The sequence below is a fragment of the Danio rerio genome, chromosome 24, assembly GCF_052040795.2.
Source record: "Danio rerio strain M-AB ecotype USA chromosome 24, GRCz13ab, whole genome shotgun sequence".
NCBI classification, from domain to species: domain Eukaryota; kingdom Metazoa; phylum Chordata; class Actinopteri; order Cypriniformes; family Danionidae; genus Danio; species Danio rerio.
Genome location: NC_141044.1, coordinates 20,821,444 through 20,842,040, shown reverse-complemented (window position 1 = coordinate 20,842,040; position 20,597 = coordinate 20,821,444). Strand labels below are relative to the sequence as shown.

Sequence of the window (20,597 nt, the reverse complement as noted above, 5' to 3'; positions counted from 1 at the left end):
GCCCAAAAATTATTATAATTAATAATTCATTCATTTATTTTCTTGTCGGCTTAGTCCCTTTAATAATACGGGTTTGCCACAGCGGAATGAACCGCTAACTTATCCAGCAAGTTTTTACGCAGCGGATGCCCTTCCAGCCGCAACCCATCTCTGGAAAATATAATTAATGAAAATAATAATAATAATAATAATAATAATAATAATAATAATAATAATAATAATAACAATAATAATATTAATAATAGTAATAATAATAATAATAATAATAATAATAATAATAATATATCAAAGCATATAAAATAAAAAAATAAAATATATGCTTTATAGTAATTTAAAATAATTGATTAAATGGAAGTTGTTGTTGTTGTTGTTGTTGTTATTATTGTTACATAATGAATATTCTTTCTGCTAATAATATTGTAAAGTCAAATCGCGAATTTGGACTTCATACGAATCAATGCATGGAGGAATTAGGCGGAACTAACGAAACTGAAAGTGTTTGGCGGAAGCAATTGGCTGACGGAGCTTGCCGAGGAGATACGGGAAGTGCCGAGGAGATACGGGAAGTGCCGAGTGAATGCGGAAAGAAAAAAAAAACTCACATGGCAAGTGCATGCATGCAGACGCGCTGTGAAAGCTGAAGAACGCGATCGCTGCATTAATAAACTTTCACGATTGCATGCAGAAAGTTTTAAGCTGCAGTGTGTAAGGAAGGGAAGGCACATCAGCACTTGGTCATCTCAGGGACACTGATGGTATGAGAATTGACTTTTTCTAATTACAAGGACTGCCACATGCATTGCCTTATTCATAATATATGTGCAATATAAAAGACAGCTGCTATTTTGTTGCACTGTAGTTCATTATTTTGTGCATTATAATACTTTGTGCACAATATTAAGTTAATCATGCTGTTCATTTATGTAAATAGTTTATGTAAAGTGAAATGCTTGCATTAATATTAAGAAGTATTATTTTAATATGCAAATTAATAATGCTGAGACAAAATTTGTGAAGGAACTGTCTTTATTTGTATTACATTGTGTTTGTTTAAGTCAGTATTGCGAATAATGTATATTTTGTATATTTTGTTCCTTTTCTAAGGTTATCAACCTATTGCTATCGCTGCTACTGGTATCGCTACTACTGTTCAAGCGCTACAGTATTGTATTATTGGGCAAACTGAAAGTTAAAATACAAAAGCTGAAAAGCCTTGGAGTTGTTCCCTGTGTCCCCTGTTATTGGCTGAAGCTCTTTCGAGTTAGAAGCAGATACTGGTGTGTGTAACCCATAAGAACTCGACAGTTGATAACCAAGAGTGTAGCAGCTGGACATAAAGATCAACGGCTTTGTGACGTCCAAAGACAAAGTTCTGCTGACACCAAGTGAAAGAAAAATTCAAGGAAAATGGCTGAGGAAGCATTAGGAAAATCAGTTAAACAGCTAAAAAAGGAAAGAACCACTGCAAAAAGTAGCTTTACCAAACAAGCTAACTTTCTCTGTAGAGAAGCACACCGACTTATAGAATCAGAGCTAAAAGAAGAATTTAAAAAGCTTTCTTCTGGAGCAAGAAAAGTGTTTGAAACTAATGATGACTATAAAGCTGGATTAATAGCAGAGATTGAAGCTACAGAAGATGGTGCAGAGGTACAACTTTCAGCACAGCAAGAAGCTGACTTTAAGAAAGCTGTGGAAGAATGTAATGCAAAGTTTGACGAAGTAACTGAGATAGTACAAGATAATCTCTGGCAAAGATATGGACAAAGTGATGTGTTAACCACAATTTCAGCAGCTGAAAAAGCCTGCGATCGCACAGCCGCTATGCCTGTTGATGGCACTGGATATGAAAGTTATGAAGTGCAACTGGAGCTCTCGATGAGACTGGTGAAAGAGGCAACTGTAACTTTGCTAAAATGGGAAAGATGGATTCCAGCACCTGAGAGAAAGGATCTTGAAAGTCATGTTCGCAAACTGAAAGAGTGTAGCAATGAGCTTGAATCAAGAAAAGCTGAATTCGCTTGGGCCCGAAGAGCTGCTGAAGATACACAAGCATTAGACACGAGTATGACAAACAATCCAAACATAATGGTACCTGCAGGACAGATCATGCCAGTGGTAAAAATTAAACCAACAAGTCTACCTAAATTCACTGGTAATAAGAGAGATTACTATCGTTGGAAGAGAGACTGGGAAAATCTCCAGAAGCAAGGTGAGCCCACTGGGTCTGTTGAAGTGAAAAAGATTCAGTTAGTGGATAGCGTGGATGACAGAATCGCAAAAGAGCTCAGATTGTCTTCCTACAACACTGCTGATGACATATTCAGGGTGTTAGACAACCGATACGGTAACAAAATTACAATTGCCATGGAAATTGTAGAGGAACTAGAGAAAATGCCAGCTTTGAGAGGAAACCAACCAAGAAGGGTAATAGAATTAATCCAAATGGTGGAAAAAGCCTTGGCTGATCTCACAGATCTTGGAAACGTTGGAGCAATGAAGAATCCTCTTGTGATAAAATCCATCGAAAGCAAGTTACCTGAACTCTTGAAAAGAGAATGGCTCGTATATATGACAGATCCTGCAAATAACGTCACACCAGACAAACACTTTGATGAGCTGTTACAATTCCTTCAGAAACAGGAAGAAGTGCTTGAAAGGCTGGAACAACTTAGGATCTCAGAAAGAGTGGAAAAGCCAGAAAGAAAATTTGAAAAGAATTACGCTTTTACTAGAACGACAAAGAAAGACTCCACAGAAGCTGGTTGCATCGTGTGTGGGGCAGAGAAACATAGAGACAGGATTTTCTTCTGCAGAAAATTTAAAGACTTGAAGCTGACAGAGAAGAAATCTATCATCAGGAAACTAGGAGCATGCAAAAAGTGCTTGGGAGTTCATGAGGATGACAGCAGGTGCAGTGATAACTACCTTTGCAGAAACAAAGATTGCAAAAAAGGAGACTTCTCAGACCACCATTACTTCCTCTGTCCAAAATGGGACCTCAAGAACCTGAATGAAGGGAAAACCATCAGTAAAGATAGTAGAAAAGGAAGTGGATTGACTGCAGAGCAGGAACATTTCCTGGCTGAACTTTCTCCAGAATTGGCTGAGAAATGCAAAAAAGCATTCACCAACAAAGTTAAGATGATAAACTGCTCAGGAAATGACCAGCAGGGATTGGTCAGTAAAAGTGGATTAAAGGAGCTTCCTGTTATCATGATGCTGATGGAAGTAACCACGAATGCAGGACAGAAGATTGGCGCTTTGATAGATCTGGCTTCTGATACAAACTATATCACCCATGAAGCTGCTGAAAGACTTAAGCTGAGAGGTGAAAAAATCACTCTAGTGGTTCATGGAGTTGGCAAGATGGCAATCAGAGTAAGCACAAATAGATACCTTCTCAGGATTAGAGTCAAAACTCCTGAGGGGACAGTGAAGGCTCATCAGTTGATCTGCTATGGTTTGGAAGAAATTGCCAAAGTTCATAGAATCGTAAGTCAAGAGAAACTTAGAGAATTCTTTCCAGAGGTGGAATTAGAAGAACTGAAAAGACCAGGAAAAATAGATCTCCTCATCAGTCACCGAGAGGGCAGACTCGCTCCACAAAGAGTGAAGATTGTTGGGGATCTTGTCCTGTGGGACAGCCCGCTGGGGAAAACAGTGGCTGGAGCACACCCTGATTTGTTTGAAGTGGTGGATATGGCTGCATACGAGTCCAAAACACATTTTGCTCGGTCCATGAGAACAGCTGCAGCCAGGTATGAAGAAATCATAGAAAAAGCAGAAAGACCAGCAATTACTGATATTGTCAAAGAGGGAAAGAGCCCAAGAAGTTCACTAGCAAGCAACAGAGAGTTTATTGACTGGTGGAAATGGGATAGTATTGGCACAGCTTGTGAGCCAAAATGTGGAGGATGTCGCTGTGGAAACTGTCAGCCTGGAGGGAAGGAGATGACCCTAGCAGAAGAAAGAGAACTGGAGATTATAAGAGAGGGTCTCACATATGTTGAAATGGATACCCACAGCACAGCTCCACACTGGGATACAAAGTATCCATGGATTCAGGACCCAGCTACACTTCCTTACAACAGAAGTGGAGTAGAAGCTGCTTTCCTCAGAACAGAAAAGCAACTGAAAAAGGTACCAGAATGGCAGGACATTTATGCAGCTCAAGTCCATGACATGGTGAAAAGGGGTGCAGCAACAAAGCTTACTAAACAAGTAATTGAGGAATGGAAGGGACCTGTTTGGTATGTTAGTCACCTGGTAGCACCAAATCCGCATTCAACTACCACTCCAGTGCGACTTGTCTGGAACAGTAGTCAGAAATTCAAAGGGCTAAGCATGAATGATCTTCTGTTAAAAGGACCAGATGTACTCAACCCAATCAGAGCTGTCTTGCTAAGATTCAGGAAGGGAGTATTTGCTGCTCTTGGAGACATAAAAAAGATGTACAATTCAGTGTGGCTGGAAGAGCGTGAGGTTCATCTTCACAGATTTCTCTGGAGAGACACTCAAGACGAAGAAATAAGTGAGTACGCTATCACTAGAGTTAACATTGGAGATCGTCCTGCTGGATGCATTGCACAGTTAGCTATGCGTGAGACAGCTAGGCTGGCAAAGTTTGCTCATTTAAAAGAAGAGTGCAGAGTCCTTGAGGAGGACAGTTATGTGGATGACATCCTTACATCCCATAATAGCCAAGAGAGACTGAAAGAGATAACAAATGGGCTAGAGGAGATTCTAGCAGCTGGCGGATTTGCACTGAAACCATGGGTTCGGTCGGAGCAAAGTGGGAGGAATGAAGTGGTTGATCCAAGTCAAGTTCCAAAAGAATCAATCTCTCAATCTAAAACAATCATACTACCAAACCAGCTACGAGATGAAGACAACAAGGCTTTGGGCACAGGGTACTTGGTAGAGGAGGATAAGCTGTACATCATGGCTTCCATTAATTTCTCAGTAAGAAAGAAGAAAATGAGAACGGGTCAGAACCTCTTAAAAAGTGAGGTGAGACTGAGAACACCAAACCCTTTGACCAGAAGGCACCTGTTAAGCCAAGTTGCTGGCCTCTATGACCCAGTTGGTCTTGTCACTCCTGCCAAACAGAAGGGTGCAATTCTTGTCAGGAAAGCTTTCCAAGAGACAGGAAAGGGGAGTCTAACCCGTGAGACATGGGACATGCCACTTTCTGAAAACCTCAGGGAAGAAGCTATCAGATTATTTGAGGAATATGTGCAGCTTAATCAGGTCAAGTTCCACAGAAGTCTTACACCTCCTGGCTGGAAAGGAAAACCCTGGGGAATCACTTTCTCAGATGGTAGTGATAAAACATATGGAGCTGTATTGTACCTAAGATGGAATACAGACCAGGGGATAGACGTCAGACTAGTTGAATCTAAAGCAAAACTAACACCACTAGACCAGAAAGGAGATGCTGTGAAGGCTGAAATCTGCGGTGCAGTTTTTGCTGCACGACTCAGGAAGTACTTTGAAAAGCATGGGCGGATGGAAGTGGAGCGCTGGTTTCACCTGGTAGACAGTCAAACGGTGCTGGGGGCCATTCAACGTGATAGCTATGGCTACCAAACTTTCTTTGCAAATAGAGTTGGAGAAATCCAAAAGTCTGGATCAGTAAGTGACTGGTGGTGGATACCAGGGGATGTCAATATCGCTGACATCATTACTAGAGGAGGCACTCCTGAAGATCTTGCTGAAGAGTCCGAATGGCAGGAGGGACCACAATTCCTCAGGTATTCAGTAGAGGAGTGGCCAAAGAAATCAGCTGCTGAGGTTGCTGCTGATGCCAAGGAGAATGTTAACAGACTTCAACGGAAAACATTCTCAGCAGTTCTGACAAGATCTCAAACAAAGAGGGACCTGGCAGAAGCAGGTAAAGGAATTCCTGAAGTTTCAATCCTTGGTGATTCAATCAATGTTGTTTCTGACTCTGGTGAAAATGGAAAAAGACCAAACTTACCAAAAGGAACACCTCGTGACTTAATTATTAAGAAACTAGTGGATGAGGAAAAATACAGCAATTTAACCAAGCTAGTCAGAGTCATCGGCTGGGTTTGGCGCGCTGTAAAGAAGTGGCTAGGATTCAGGGATCAGGACTCAAATGAGAGAAAAAGAAAAGAAGTGTTGCAAAACAAGATCAAACAAACCATGCTGACTGTGAAAGAGGAAGAGTATATTCTGAAAGAACTCTTTCTAGCTGCTCAACAGGGTGTGACTTTTCCCGACACTACACTTAGCAGACTGGCTGTGTATAGAGAAAATTCAGGACTCTTGGTTTGTGGTGGAAGAATACAGATCTTTAATGAAGAAAAGATTGCAGTCCCAATATTACCTTGTAGTGCATGGGTGTCCATGTTATTAGCCCGAGAAGCCCACAGTGCAAATCATGAGGAGGTAGCAGGGACACTTCTAAGAATGAGGAAAAAGGCGTGGGTGATTAAAGGTCGGAGACTAGCCAAGAAAGTTGTAGACAGCTGTGTGATCTGCAGGAAGGCAAGAGCAAAGAGATGTGAGCAAATCATGGCAGACCTTCCTCCTGAAAGGACAGAACCAGCAGCACCCTTTGAATACACAACTTTAGACCTGTTTGGACCATACATAGTAAAGGATGAAGTGAGGAAGCGGGTACATCTCAAAGTTTGGGGAATCGTTTACTGCTGTATGGCATCTAGAGCGATACACACTGACATTGTGAGTGACCAATCTGCTGAAGGGTTTATGCTAGCCTACCAAAGATTCACGGCTTTGAGGGGTCATCCAAGAAAATTATGGTCCGACCCCGGCTCAAATTTTATCGGAGTTAAACCTGCTCTCACAGAACTCTACAAGTTCCTGGACAAGTTAGAAACATCTGAGCTAGAGGAAAAAGCTGCTAAACACGGAACTGAATGGGTTTGGAAGATCCATCCTGCAAGTTCTCCTCACAGGAACGGAGCAGCAGAGGCCGCTGTTCGCATAGTAAAGCGAGCCCTTCACAACTTGGGAGGTGATGGTGTTTTCACTTGGAGCGAATTTCAAACATTCCTTTATATGGCAGCTAACCTGGCTAATGAGAGGCCTATTGATGCAAGGACGCAGAGCAGAGAGGATTGTGTAGAATATGTCACTCCCAACTCTCTTCTGTTGGGAAGATCTGGACCAAAGGGAGACCCAGGTGACTTTGATTTTGTTGGCTATCCTTATAAAAGATTAAAAGTCATCCAAGGAGAAGTTAACAAATTCTGGAGGAAATGGAGTCAGTTAGCAGGGCCAAACTTGTTTGTAAGAAACAAATGGCACACCAAGGAAAGGAATGTTGCTGTTGGAGATGTCGTCTGGTTAGCAGACCAAAATGCACTGAGGAGTCAGTACAAGTTGGCCAGAGTCATCCAAGTCAATGCTGATGACAAAGGTATTGTCAGAGATGTGAATGTTAAAGTCTTCACAAGCTACCCAGTCTCAAACGTAAAGCCTGCTAAAGCCAAAGTCACAACCAAAAAGTTGACTGACAGAATCCCTGCAACTATCCTCCACAGAGACGTAAGACGTTTAGTTGTCTTAATACCTATAGAGGAACAGCACTAAACACGCACTAAATTCTGTGAACAACTTGGGTTCAAAGAACCAGTAGTTCAAGTGGGAGGTGTAAAGTCAAATCGCGAATTTGGACTTCATACGAATCAATGCATGGAGGAATTAGGCGGAACTAACGAAACTGAAAGTGTTTGGCGGAAGCAATTGGCTGACGGAGCTTGCCGAGGAGATACGGGAAGTGCCGAGGAGATACGGGAAGTGCCGAGTGAATGCGGAAAGAAAAAAAAAACTCACATGGCAAGTGCATGCATGCAGACGCGCTGTGAAAGCTGAAGAACGCGATCGCTGCATTAATAAACTTTCACGATTGCATGCAGAAAGTTTTAAGCTGCAGTGTGTAAGGAAGGGAAGGCACATCAGCACTTGGTCATCTCAGGGACACTGATGGTATGAGAATTGACTTTTTCTAATTACAAGGACTGCCACATGCATTGCCTTATTCATAATATATGTGCAATATAAAAGACAGCTGCTATTTTGTTGCACTGTAGTTCATTATTTTGTGCATTATAATACTTTGTGCACAATATTAAGTTAATCATGCTGTTCATTTATGTAAATAGTTTATGTAAAGTGAAATGCTTGCATTAATATTAAGAAGTATTATTTTAATATGCAAATTAATAATGCTGAGACAAAATTTGTGAAGGAACTGTCTTTATTTGTATTACATTGTGTTTGTTTAAGTCAGTATTGCGAATAATGTATATTTTGTATATTTTGTTCCTTTTCTAAGGTTATCAACCTATTGCTATCGCTGCTACTGGTATCGCTACTACTGTTCAAGCGCTACAGTATTGTATTATTGGGCAAACTGAAAGTTAAAATACAAAAGCTGAAAAGCCTTGGAGTTGTTCCCTGTGTCCCCTGTTATTGGCTGAAGCTCTTTCGAGTTAGAAGCAGATACTGGTGTGTGTAACCCATAAGAACTCGACAAATATGTATTTATCATAATAATTGTTTGGCTTTGCCATTTAAGAAGTAACACCATCAACAGAGGCAAAACTCACTGAACCCAAATATTTGAAAATTATGATGCATTACAATGTCCACCAAGGTCTTTCTCTCTCTTGCTCACCGCCGCAGCTCAAAATCATTCACCTTCTCTCTTATTTATTAGTTCCTCCATGACACTTCCAGTCTTTGCCACTCTCCCCTGGCACTCCTGCCACCCATTTCCTGATTACAGTCAGCAATAACAATTTGCAGCGTGGCTTTGGCTGTGCTGATGCTAATCTATTAATGAGCGAGCAGCAAACTGAAGACTGCTGAGCATGTACTTAATGCTAATCTCACTGCACAAAAAAGACTGAATTCTCTCTCGGTGTGCTTGGCTCTATACTGTCTGTGTTAAATTAGGCATGAATTGAATTTTGCATGTGTGTGTGTGTGTGTGTGTGTGTGTGTGTGTGTGTGTGTGTGTGTGTGTGTGTGTGTGTGTGTGTGTGTGTGTGTGTGTGTGTGTGTCATCTACTAGCCTCACAGGATGTGCAAAGATAAAATGCAGTTTACTGGGATCAACAAGTAAATTAGCTTTTTATTTTGAAGATGATATTTTAGTTTTTAGTGTTAGTGTCCATCCATCCATCCATCCATCCATCCATCCAAGTGTTAGTGTCCATCCATCCATCCATCCATCCATCCATCCATCCATCCATCCATCCATCCATCCATCCATCCATCCATCTATCCATCCAACTTATATAAATGAATAAATTAATACAAATACAATCATGCAGCATTTTATGCATTTTTTATTATTATCTAAGCAAGTTTTAATGATTACATAATTTAAAATGTAATTTGATTATATTTGTATGCTAAAAGTATTATTATTATTATTATTATTATTATTATTATTATTATTGGTATTATTAAAATAATTGTATTATAACTGCATTATTGTATGTATATAAAATGCCAAAATTGTATTATTATTAGTGTTATAGTACAATAATCTTGTGTTATTACTATTATAACAGCGGTTTCCCCCACTGTCCAAAGACATGCTGCAGGTAAATTGGGTAGGCTAAATTGTCCGTAGTGTATGATTGTATGAGGGTGACAGGCCCAGAGAGGCCCAGAATGTGTAAAAAAAGTCGCTGTCATATGGACAAGTCTAAATGGAGGACTTGTTCCAAAGAGCCGACCCCGTAACCATACGGGACTAAGGCCAAAGAAGAAGAAGATATAATATAAGCATATATATATATTTTTTTTATTTAACATGCTTTTATGTATTATTATGATTATTATTATGATGATTATTAGTATCATCATTATTATTATTATTATTATTATTATTTTTAATAATTTAAGATTTAAGTAAAACATTAGCTAACACCTTTGTCCATTAGTTAATGTAAATGCTAATCTGTTTAATATTTCTGTAACAATACATTTATTGCAGTGTGTATCGATACTGCCTTATTAGATTTATGTAAGTTATTGTCAACTTACAATGCATTAACTAATGTTGACAAGCATAACTGTCTTAACGCGATTTAATAATGCATTAGATCATGCTTGTAATTACATTAACATAATTAATAAACAAATAAAATCTTATTGTAGACCTTATTGGACCAAGTAATTTTTTATTAAAACATGTTATTATTATTATTATTATTATTATTATTATTATTATTATTATTATTATTATTATTATTATTATTATTATTATTATTTCATTATTATTGGCATTATTAAAATATTTCTATTATAATTTTATTGTATTATTATTATTTTTTATTAATATTGTATTGTAATACTAATTGTATTTTAAGGTATTATAAGGTATTATATTATATTATTATTAGTGTTATAATAAAATAATATTGTATCATTGCTGGTATATAATTGTATTGTTAATATTATTAATGTTATGTTGTTGTTTTAATGATGTTGTTATTATTATTTGTAGTAGTAGTAGTAGTAGTAGTAGTAGTAATAGTAGTAATATTTTTTTATAAATTATTTGTACTAATGCTTATTTTATATTTATTTATTTACTCTTTTAAGCATTATGAGAATAATATGCAGTACAGGACAAAGTCTTGTGGTCTGAAAACCTCGCATCTGAATTGCTCTCCTTGGAAATGTCATATTGAGTGAGTTTCTGTTTGTATGAGACATTACATCATGTGATTTAAACTGAACTGTTATTGTAGTCTGTCCATCACAGTTGATTAATCTTTAGTGAAGGACAACCAGCCTGCTGTATTGTTGTCAAACAGTGTCCCTTCAAGTGTTTGTGTGCCCCCTTGTGCATATATGCATGACAGCACACATCTCTCGTTTTACAGGGTTTAGTCGTTTGATTGGCCTGCTTGCAGATCATTGTGTTTATTTTTAGAAATGGTAGCAGTTCTAGGTGAAGTGCTGAGACTGTCAGTATGTTCGCTCAGCAGATGTTCAGGAGATGAGCTATAATGCAGCATGTGTTGTGTACTGAAGAACCATACTTTTTGTGCTACTTGAGTGTATTTTGAATGGATATCTTAAAGTCTGTAATTTATATAGATTAAAATGACCCAAAAAATGTTTTAAGCAAGTATTGTACATCACAGGTGTCAAATCCAGTTCCTGGAGGGCCTCAGCTCTGCACAGTTTAGATTCAACCATAATTAAACACACCTGTCCTTTAAGCTTGTTTGTAAGTATGTTGAAGCAGGTTTGGAACTAAACTTTTCCAGGATCCGGATTGGACACCTGTTATGTACATAATCAGCGAGTGTTAAAAAATACAATGAAGCTTGAAATAATCTTTATAATTTCAGTGGTACTTTTAGGTTGTTGCGGGAAATATACAGTAGGTGGGCTTCTGTTAGTCTTTGTGTCATTATGTCATGGTGTTTACAGTGTTGAAATCTAAATGAAATGCTAATACACACAAATTTCACACAATTTTGATGCTAATATTAACAAAATATTGAAACTAACAATTTTAGAAAAAAGTAAAACGATGATAATTTGCATTACTGGATGTGAAACATTTGACGATTGTTAGCTTTAATCAAATTTTACAGAATTTCCTTTAGGATTAATACAATGTCTAACCAACTAATCAACTATCTAACTAACTAACTAATCACCATTGGTGTGTAGCACGGTTTATTGTATTTATTCCCTTAGTTCAGGGCTATTCAATTAGCTTGTTATGGAGGCCAGTTCATGAAAAGCATACCAATATTGGCATATATTCTTACATTGCAAATTACGAACGTATAATGTATTAGTTGCAGCAGTTTCACTCCATGCAACAGAAAGGTGGCGTTGAGAAGCCTTTATGATTAAGTATTCAAACGTTTTCGACTGTTCGCACCAAAAAAATAAAATAACATAACAAAATAACAAAATATAGCATTTTTGCTTGATTGTTTTATTTTTTATATACAACCATACATAGAATATATTTGTATCTTCTGCTATTTAAAAAGTGAAATCGAGGCTGTGGTGATAAAAAACCTGGATGTAACCTGAGTCACACAGAAATTTTGTGTACCTGGCTGTATATCTTTATATCTGTAGCTTTAAACTCTTCAGTGTCAGTGTATCTGTGTTTGTACTTGGTGAAAAGCGATAAACTGATGACCTTCACGGCCAATCACAGTCATTTCTGTTGAGCACTGGTGAATATTATAACAAACCAGAGGTGTTTAAGAATGCGCTCAGAGACACTTAAATCTTAGCGGGAAATGGACATTTTTAAAACTTCAGTTTCAGGACAACCCTATTACAGACAGCACAAATGTGTGCTACAGAGGATTGTTTTGTTTTAGCCCTCACTGGGTTACATAGGCTGAAGCAGAAAAAAAAACATCCCCACGATGTTTACCTGGTGCCATAAACTGAAGCCTAGGACACTCTTTAAGAGATTGTTTTTTTTTATGTCTATTATGCTTTAAATTGTTTAAATTAAGCTTAACTGAATGATATTACAGTGATGTTTACACCATATCTGCATTTTGAAGTCGCGGCAACAGCTGGAGGTTTGCAGTCCACAGAATGGTGTTGCAATGTTTACAGTGCTGATCCTATACTTCAGGGTTTCTTTCACCCCAGCCTCGCTTTCGTGTTTTAAAAAGGCAGCCACGTGAAATAAGTGAATTGTTAATTAATTAAATTATTTTATGTAAGTAACTTTATTTAAATGCATTAAAATTATTATTAGTAGTAGTAGTAGTAGTGGTTGTAGTAGACGTCATCGTTGTTGTCGTTGCCACTGTTGTTGTTGCTGTCGTTGTTGTCATCGCCGTCGTTGTCATTGTCGTCGTTGACGTTGACATAGTAGCAGCAGCAGTAGTATTTAACATGCATATATTTTACATTTATACATTTATTTCTGCATAAAATATTTACCAAATCACATTTTTAGCATGAGGGGATGTAAATAATATCTTTAATATTTAGTCCAATAAACATCAATCAAATATTAAAATATTTTTCCTGCATCTAGTTCTATCTTGTGTGAAGCACTGTTAATGAACCAGCACTAGGCCAACAGGCGCACTTTGCCCATGAATGTGAATTGTTCCCTCCAAATGGTTTATACTCACACATACATGAAGAGACAGTGGAAGAGAAAAAACTATTTCCCAAAATATGCTTTCTAAATTGACTGTCAGGATTCATCAAATTACAGAGGCTTGGCGCTCTGCAGCCAAATGAAGCGTTAAATCTCAATTGCATCCAGGGTGCATTAAGTTCGGTAATTGGGAAGTTAAACTGTAATTGTCCTAATTTCTTGATGCCTTCAGCTCTGTCAAGTTGTTATATTGTTGTCTGTGTGGTCTCCAGTGTCCTCCCGCCTCTTGACCTCCATTAGATCTGAGAGACGGCTGCCGTACACATCCACATGCTGTCCCTTCACATTACTGCACCATCGACACATGACGTTTTGTTTATTTCTCATCCCCTGCAGACTTTACAGGGCTCCGCTGGTATTTAAATTCTTGTCGTTACAACTAAATTAACCACCTTCCTCTTTGATTAGGCTGCAGAAGTCACAGAGAGGAAATAGAATCTGCTTGTTTAGTTGTGACGTATGGATTACTGTTTCCGGGTCAAAAACTTCTACTATATTGAATTGAGAAAACCCTGTCAATGGACATTTTTTTAACTCTGTTTGGTCATTATTACACGCGATTAACTGAATCTTTACAACATCATGGTGTTCATTGCAGTATTTGGATTACATCCCAGACACCAATAACTTAATCACTATCTATCTTTTTGAAGTAGCATTGAAAAAATGGAATAAAAACGCTCTTCATCCAGATTGCATTTCAGAAGTATGATCCATCCACATTTTACAGCCTAAAATGCATGATATGTGACCATTCATGTTCACTAAGCATGCTCATGTTTTGCCGACATCCGTTTTTGCAGTCTTCTGGTTGTGAAATGGCCACGATATCTCACTGCAATTCTGAACTTTTTGATTTGTGACTAACTCGTATAAATTTGTAAACTCTCACTTGTACATTTTAGTTTTGTACATTTGCCCATTCTCAAAGATGGTTGAGTTAAGGTGTAGGGTTTGGTGCCACGGCTCCTTTTAAAAAACATACAGTTTTATAGGACTAAACTCATGAATTCATACGAATTAGCCACTAAAAATACAAAACATAATATAAACTCATCCTGATTACGTAGCTCTATATACGTTTCTGGAGATTGCGAATTATGCATTTCGTCTTTAAAACAAATGCTATGGAGCAGTATGATGCCATTCCATTTCTTGCTTACCAGCTGACTGATTACCTCAGCTTACCTCAGCTTTCTTGCTGTTACCAGTTTATCCGGTCGCTGGACATGTACGCCGGCGGACTTAAGTCACAGAGCGGAGCTGACCATAAAAAACATAGCTCCTGAGACATATTTTACTCTCTCTAGAAATGTATATAGGGGTATATAAACAGAATAAACTGGGGTGTAAAATACATATGTTTCCTTGTATGATTCGGCTAGTAATGGTCATATGAGAGCGGCTTGATAAATCAGGGTCTGGAAGATGGGTCAGAAAGTAATTTTGGATACCTGCGATAGCCATTTTAAGAGGTCTTTATTTCAGTCTACACCAGCATACAAACTAAGACTGGGTTAATAATTATTTAAAAAAAAAAAACACTACATTTTCCTTGGTTGAAGATGCTGGAGTAGTGTTTATGCCAGGTATAACCATAACAAAAGTAAAGCACACTAGTGTAAACAGTACCTTATAAATGACCAGACACATGGACTGATATGCACATCATGATCATGATTTTAATAGTATTACAGCACACTGTGACAGTATATTAATACTATATGTTGTTGTTGTTGTTGTTGTTTTGTGTGTGTGTGTGTGTGTGTGTGTGTGTGTGTGTGTGTGTGTGTGTGTGTGTGTGTGTGTGTGTGTGTGTGTGTGTGTGTGTGTGTGTGTGTGTGTGTGTGTGTGTGTGTGTGTGTGTGTGTGTGTAAAAGTCTGTTTTTACAGGTCTAGATAAAATGTTTTAAAAAGTTTGACCCTTTTTGCAAGTTTTATTGACGGGGGTCAGTGGGAATATTTAAAACTTACAAAAAGGGTTAAAGCTTTTTAAGATTTTTTTTTTTCAACTCAACTTTCATTCAGAGTGTATAGCTTTAAAACTTGCGGTAATGCAGAAGTTTCATCATTTGACACACCAAAGCCCGATGATTTAAGTATATATTGTTTTTTTTTTTTTGTTTGTTTGTTTGTTTTACAGTTTTCTGCAAATATTATAAAATGTCTGATGTTCAGATTCTCAAACATGTGTAAGAACATATAAAATGTTGTTTAACCAGCTTAATGATAATCATATTATTTGATCTATGACTGGAGATGCACTGCATTGCAGTGGAGAGATTAATGCTGCTGGATTTACAACATGTTAATTCATCAGCTTCTCCCAATATGGATGAAAGTGACTGTTTAGCTGCGAGATGAATGGAGTAATTAACCTAAACATTGTGTATCTGATGTGAATTCAGCACATTATCCATATATATTTGAAAATAACTATTATTGCTGTCTCCATAGACAGCAGCGTATATTTTACAAATCCTAAAAATGTGTTTTGCTAGTACTTTTGTGTATTAAAATATCTAAAACATAAAATAAACGTTATTTGTGTGAAAGCACTGATAAATTGTGATTTATGACCATAATTCTCTGGCTCAGCGTGAGCCTTCGTGGGAAAGCAGATTTGAATTTAGCAGCTGATCAAATGACAAACTTTATGTTTTAATCACACCGGTGTGATCGTATGCTCTGTGGACCAGTCTAGACTAATCATACTGGTGTGATCATACATGTCAAAGTGTTAAATGTATCTTCAGCTTTGTGAAATGTGATGTTGATATATTGAGGAAAGCGTTTTTGTTTTGTCTCCTCCTGTTGTTGAGTCCAGTCATGATAAGCAGACAGTGTATTGTCAGCTGGAGGCTGTGGCTGATTGTATGAGCAGAGCATAGAAATAAGAGCAGACAGTGAGCCGTGACCTGTCAGGCTTTTCTCTGTCTGCGGCGGCCACACAATTAAAAGATTTCCTCTTTTTGATCAGCCAGCTAATCTGAAAGACATGAGCGGAGTTTAACACTTCAAAACAGGTTTGATTCACTTAGACTGGCATCTCCTTTTCAGCTTTGACACTATTGAAATACACATTGTGTGAGTTTGCAGTATTTGAAACTACATGTTGGCTGTTTTCACAACTGTAAATCAATTTGTGATTTTTTTTTTCTGTACACTTTTATAAGACAATATTTCTAACTAGGCCAACATTTAGGTAAATAGGTCACATGCAGGTAAACTTCCATCTTATTGGTCAGAGAACTGTAATTGCCATGGTAACACAGTTATAGCAATTTAAACCGATCACTCATTATTAAGTGTGTGTGTGTGTGTATATATATATATATATATATATATATATATATATATATATATATATATATATATATATATATATATATATATATATATATATATATATATACTGTATATATATATATGGATAGATAAATATTACATTACAATACACTACAGTTCACTACTGTATTAATTAGTATACTACAGTATTTTTTGCAATTTATCAGTTCATTATATTAAATATTGGAGTTTGCATTCATTAACAGAGTTGTAAATAATATAATATGTTCAGTATAATACACTTTAGTATGGTATGGTTAAAACACTATAGTATTTACTAAAAACTACTCTTCATGTGGGTTTCCTTTACACTGTACAAAATAAATAATTACACCAGTACAAAAAAAAAAAAAAAAACATAACTCTTATTTCCTTTTGCTTTTTCTCATTCAATCAGCTTTTGAAAACATCAGCTGCACTGACCTAAAATTATTTGTCAGTAATTCAAATACATTTAGTTGGGTTGACATAAGTTTTCTGAAGAGGTGAATTACTATGTTGAATTATGGTTTAAGCATTTGATTTGTCATTTAATTATTAAAGGACTTTACTGATTTGTTCATGAAAATTAAATATCAAAAACATTTCATTTGCCATTTGAGAATGTATTTTGATTGATTATTTGAAGGTTTTAACGTTTGATTTATCATTTGGGTAGTTGTTTTGAAAGTTTGATTTATTATTTGATCTTTTTAGGCATTCGAATCTTCATTTTCGTTCATTTCGTTATAGAAAAAAAAAACGTCCATATATATTTATACATAACAGTTAAATATGGATTAACAGTGCACATACGCTAAGCATTTATTTTTGTACAGCGAACAAGGTAAACGTAAGAAGAAAATTCACATTTAAAGTCTTTCTGCACCTGTGAACTTTTAACTCTTATTTGTTAATAAAAAACACAAGTCAGGTACAGTACAGTACATGCTGAAGTAGCCAACTAAATCCATAGGCTATGAAAACACATATCACATCACATAACTTATTACTAGCTTTCATTTGTTTAAGTTTATGCTATTCGTTTTCAACGATTCATTCTGTAATCCTGCAAATTGAACAGTGAATGATTGACAGATATTGACAGATACTGTATGCAAGTTTTTAACAACTATTCAACAAATATGGGAAATGGATGTTAAATTGGAAAGCAAAATAGAAAAATAGACAAAAAAATTTGCCAAAAAAAGACAAATTATTATGAAATATTTTAGTTTTATCTATGCCTAAAATCTTTATGTAAAACAAAAGTTATACAAGTAAAACAAGATATAAAATATGCATAAAGACTTAAGAACGATCAGTCAAAAATTATCTGTTTGTCTATTTTATATATATTTGATCAGCAGCTATTCTCCTGCTTATTTCTTAATAATTATCCCAGTTATTACAAAATAAACAATTAAGAAAACAAGAATGTAACAACAAACATATAGCAGATTAAAAAAAAGAACAAAAGCCCACCTACGCAAAATCTACATTAACATCAATATGTTTGAACATGTTTGGACATAGGAAAGCATGAAAACTCTGCTCTGATGTTTTTTCTGTATTCTGGTCATGTCAGTAGGAGAGTTGTAGATCCTCTCGAGACATAAAGATTTTATAGCAGTATGTAATGTAGGAAACCGCAAAGGGCAGCACTGAGAATGATTAATAAGGCACTCTATGGAAGAGAGAGAGAGAGAGAGAGAGAGAGAGAGAGAGAGAGAGACTATAGTGCCATTGCCTAAAGATTCCTGCACACTATTTCTGTCTTTCATCACATTCAAATCACTCTTGCAATCTTCTCATCTACAAATCTGCCAGAAATCCCCAGTGTAAAGTATGTTGCTCTTTTTTCCCCCCAGTTCCAGCAAACATCTTCATCCAGATTTACGGCTCAATCGAACTGATCTCCAGATTTCAGACAAACAAATGCAACTGCAGCACATGAAAATGTCATTTTTTATGGCCATTAAATAAAACACTTGTCCATAACATTATTTACCCGCCCTTATGTTGTTTTTACATATTTATTTTTTATGCTGAATTTGTAGAATGCACATCTTGCTCTTTTTAAACAACAAAATTTATAATCAGTTCAAAAATGGCCAAAATTAATTAGTTTATATAATAGTTAATATAACCTGTTAATTGATTAATAATAATAGTGTAAATTACCTGTGAAAATCCAGATAAGCTCTTTTCTGTGAACAGGTTAAACTTCCAATTCATTTGTCACTATATGTAAATGGCCAGGATGAACAAATGGCAATAAATGGTCAAACTACTAAAGCCACAAAACAGAAAGTTTGACAATACATCAAAATTCTAAGTAAAAAAAAATAATTATCAGTTGCATAAACTAGCATTATGAACTTTTTTGTATGACTAAAATTCATTAGAAGTAAATCACACCAGAAGTCTCAACACACAATTGAAATAATAAAGCGAACAGAGTTGATGCAAATTCATGCCATAGCCATGTGAGAGACACATATTGAAATTTTAAGCCATCATTCACCTGAAATCTTCTGATATAGTCACTTAAAAACTAACCAGAAGTCATGCCAGCAGGTCAAAGAGCCACAGTGAGAGAGAGAGAGAAATGGAGTTTACTTTCATTCGCTCAATCGCAGTAAATTAGGGGCTTCTGCTGTAAGTGTCAGTGAAAGACTGTCCAGCAAACACACACGCAGTGAAATTGTGCAGTTTTTGCGTTTTTAAGTAGTTGGAGCATTTTAATTACTTGCGCTTGCCTCCCTCATCAAAGTAAGCAATGGCGACATAGAGCATATAAGATAAATTATGTCAGTACATAATAACCGGTTGTGATTATTACTAAACCGATACCAAATTGTCCGCGTCTGCACCGTGGTGCACCAAAGAAACAAATAATTTTGACACACCTACCTTTTCCCGTCAGAGCTGCTTTAATCCTTCGTGTCATAGGTTCAACAAGGTACTGGAAAAACTCCTTAGAGATTTTGGTTCATATTAATATGATAGCACTACGCAGTTGCGGCAGATTTGTCGGCTGCACATCTATAATGCAAATCTCTTGTCCACCAAAGGTGCTCTACTGGAGGGAGATCTGGTGACAGTTGAGGCCATTTGAGTACAGTGAACTCATTGACATGTTCAATAAACTAGTCTGAGATGATTTGCGCTTTATGACATGGCACATTATTCTGCTGGAAATATCCATCAGAAGATGGGTATACTGGGGTCATAAAGGGGTGGACAGGGTCAGAAACAATACTTAGGTAGGCTGTGGCGTTGACACGATGCTCAATTGGTACTAACGGGTACACCACCACCATCAGCCTGGACCGTTGATACAATACAGAATGCATCCAGCTTTCATGTTGTTGACACCAACTTCTGACCCTACCATCCGAATATCGCAGCAAAAATCGAGACTTATTAGACCAGGCAACATTTTTCCAGTCGTCTATTGTGCAGTTTTGGTGAGCCTGTGCAGATTGTAGCCTCAATTTGCTGTTCTTAGCTGACAGAATTGTCACCTGGTGTGGTCTTTCACTGCTGTAGCCCATCTGCCTCAAAGTTGGATGTGTTGTGCATTTAGAGATGATCTTCTGCATACCTCAGTTGTAACGAGTGGTTATTTGAGTTACTGTTTTCTATCTTGCATCTGGCATCAACAAGGCATTTGCGCCCAAAGATCTGCCCCTCACTGGATATTTTCTTTGTTTCTAAACCCTAGAGATATTTGTGCATGAAAACAGTAGATCGGCAGTTTCTGAAATACTCAGATCAGCCCGCCTGGCACCAACAACCATGAAAAAATAAAAATAAAAAAATTAAATCACATTTCTTACCTATTCTCATGCTCAGTTTAAACTGCAGCAGATCCTCTTGACCATGTGTACATAACTAAATGCATTGAGTTGCAGCCATATGATTTGCATTAACAAGCAGTTGGACAGGTATATCTAATAAAGTGGCCGGTTAGTGTATAGTGGCGATCCACCAATCAATCAACCAACCAACCAGTAAACAAATCAATGCACACTTATGTATGTACATCCTCAAAGGCAATAGTTGTATGCTGTGTGTGTGTTCA

General features: G+C 36.9%; 2 protein-coding genes across 5 annotated transcripts in view; both read left to right on the top strand.

The window, feature by feature from the left end:
* cntnap2a (contactin associated protein 2a) overlaps positions 1-20,597 on the top strand; it is a 743,992-nt gene that overhangs the window by 430,035 nt on the left and 293,360 nt on the right.
* Positions 593-8,425, top strand: LOC147838018 (uncharacterized). The gene is made up of 2 exons (XM_087309419.2): positions 593-755; positions 1,105-8,425. Exon 2 carries the CDS (start codon positions 1,408-1,410, stop codon positions 7,582-7,584), a length of 6,177 nt encoding a protein of 2,058 aa, XP_087165545.1. The 5' UTR covers positions 593-755; positions 1,105-1,407; the 3' UTR covers positions 7,585-8,425.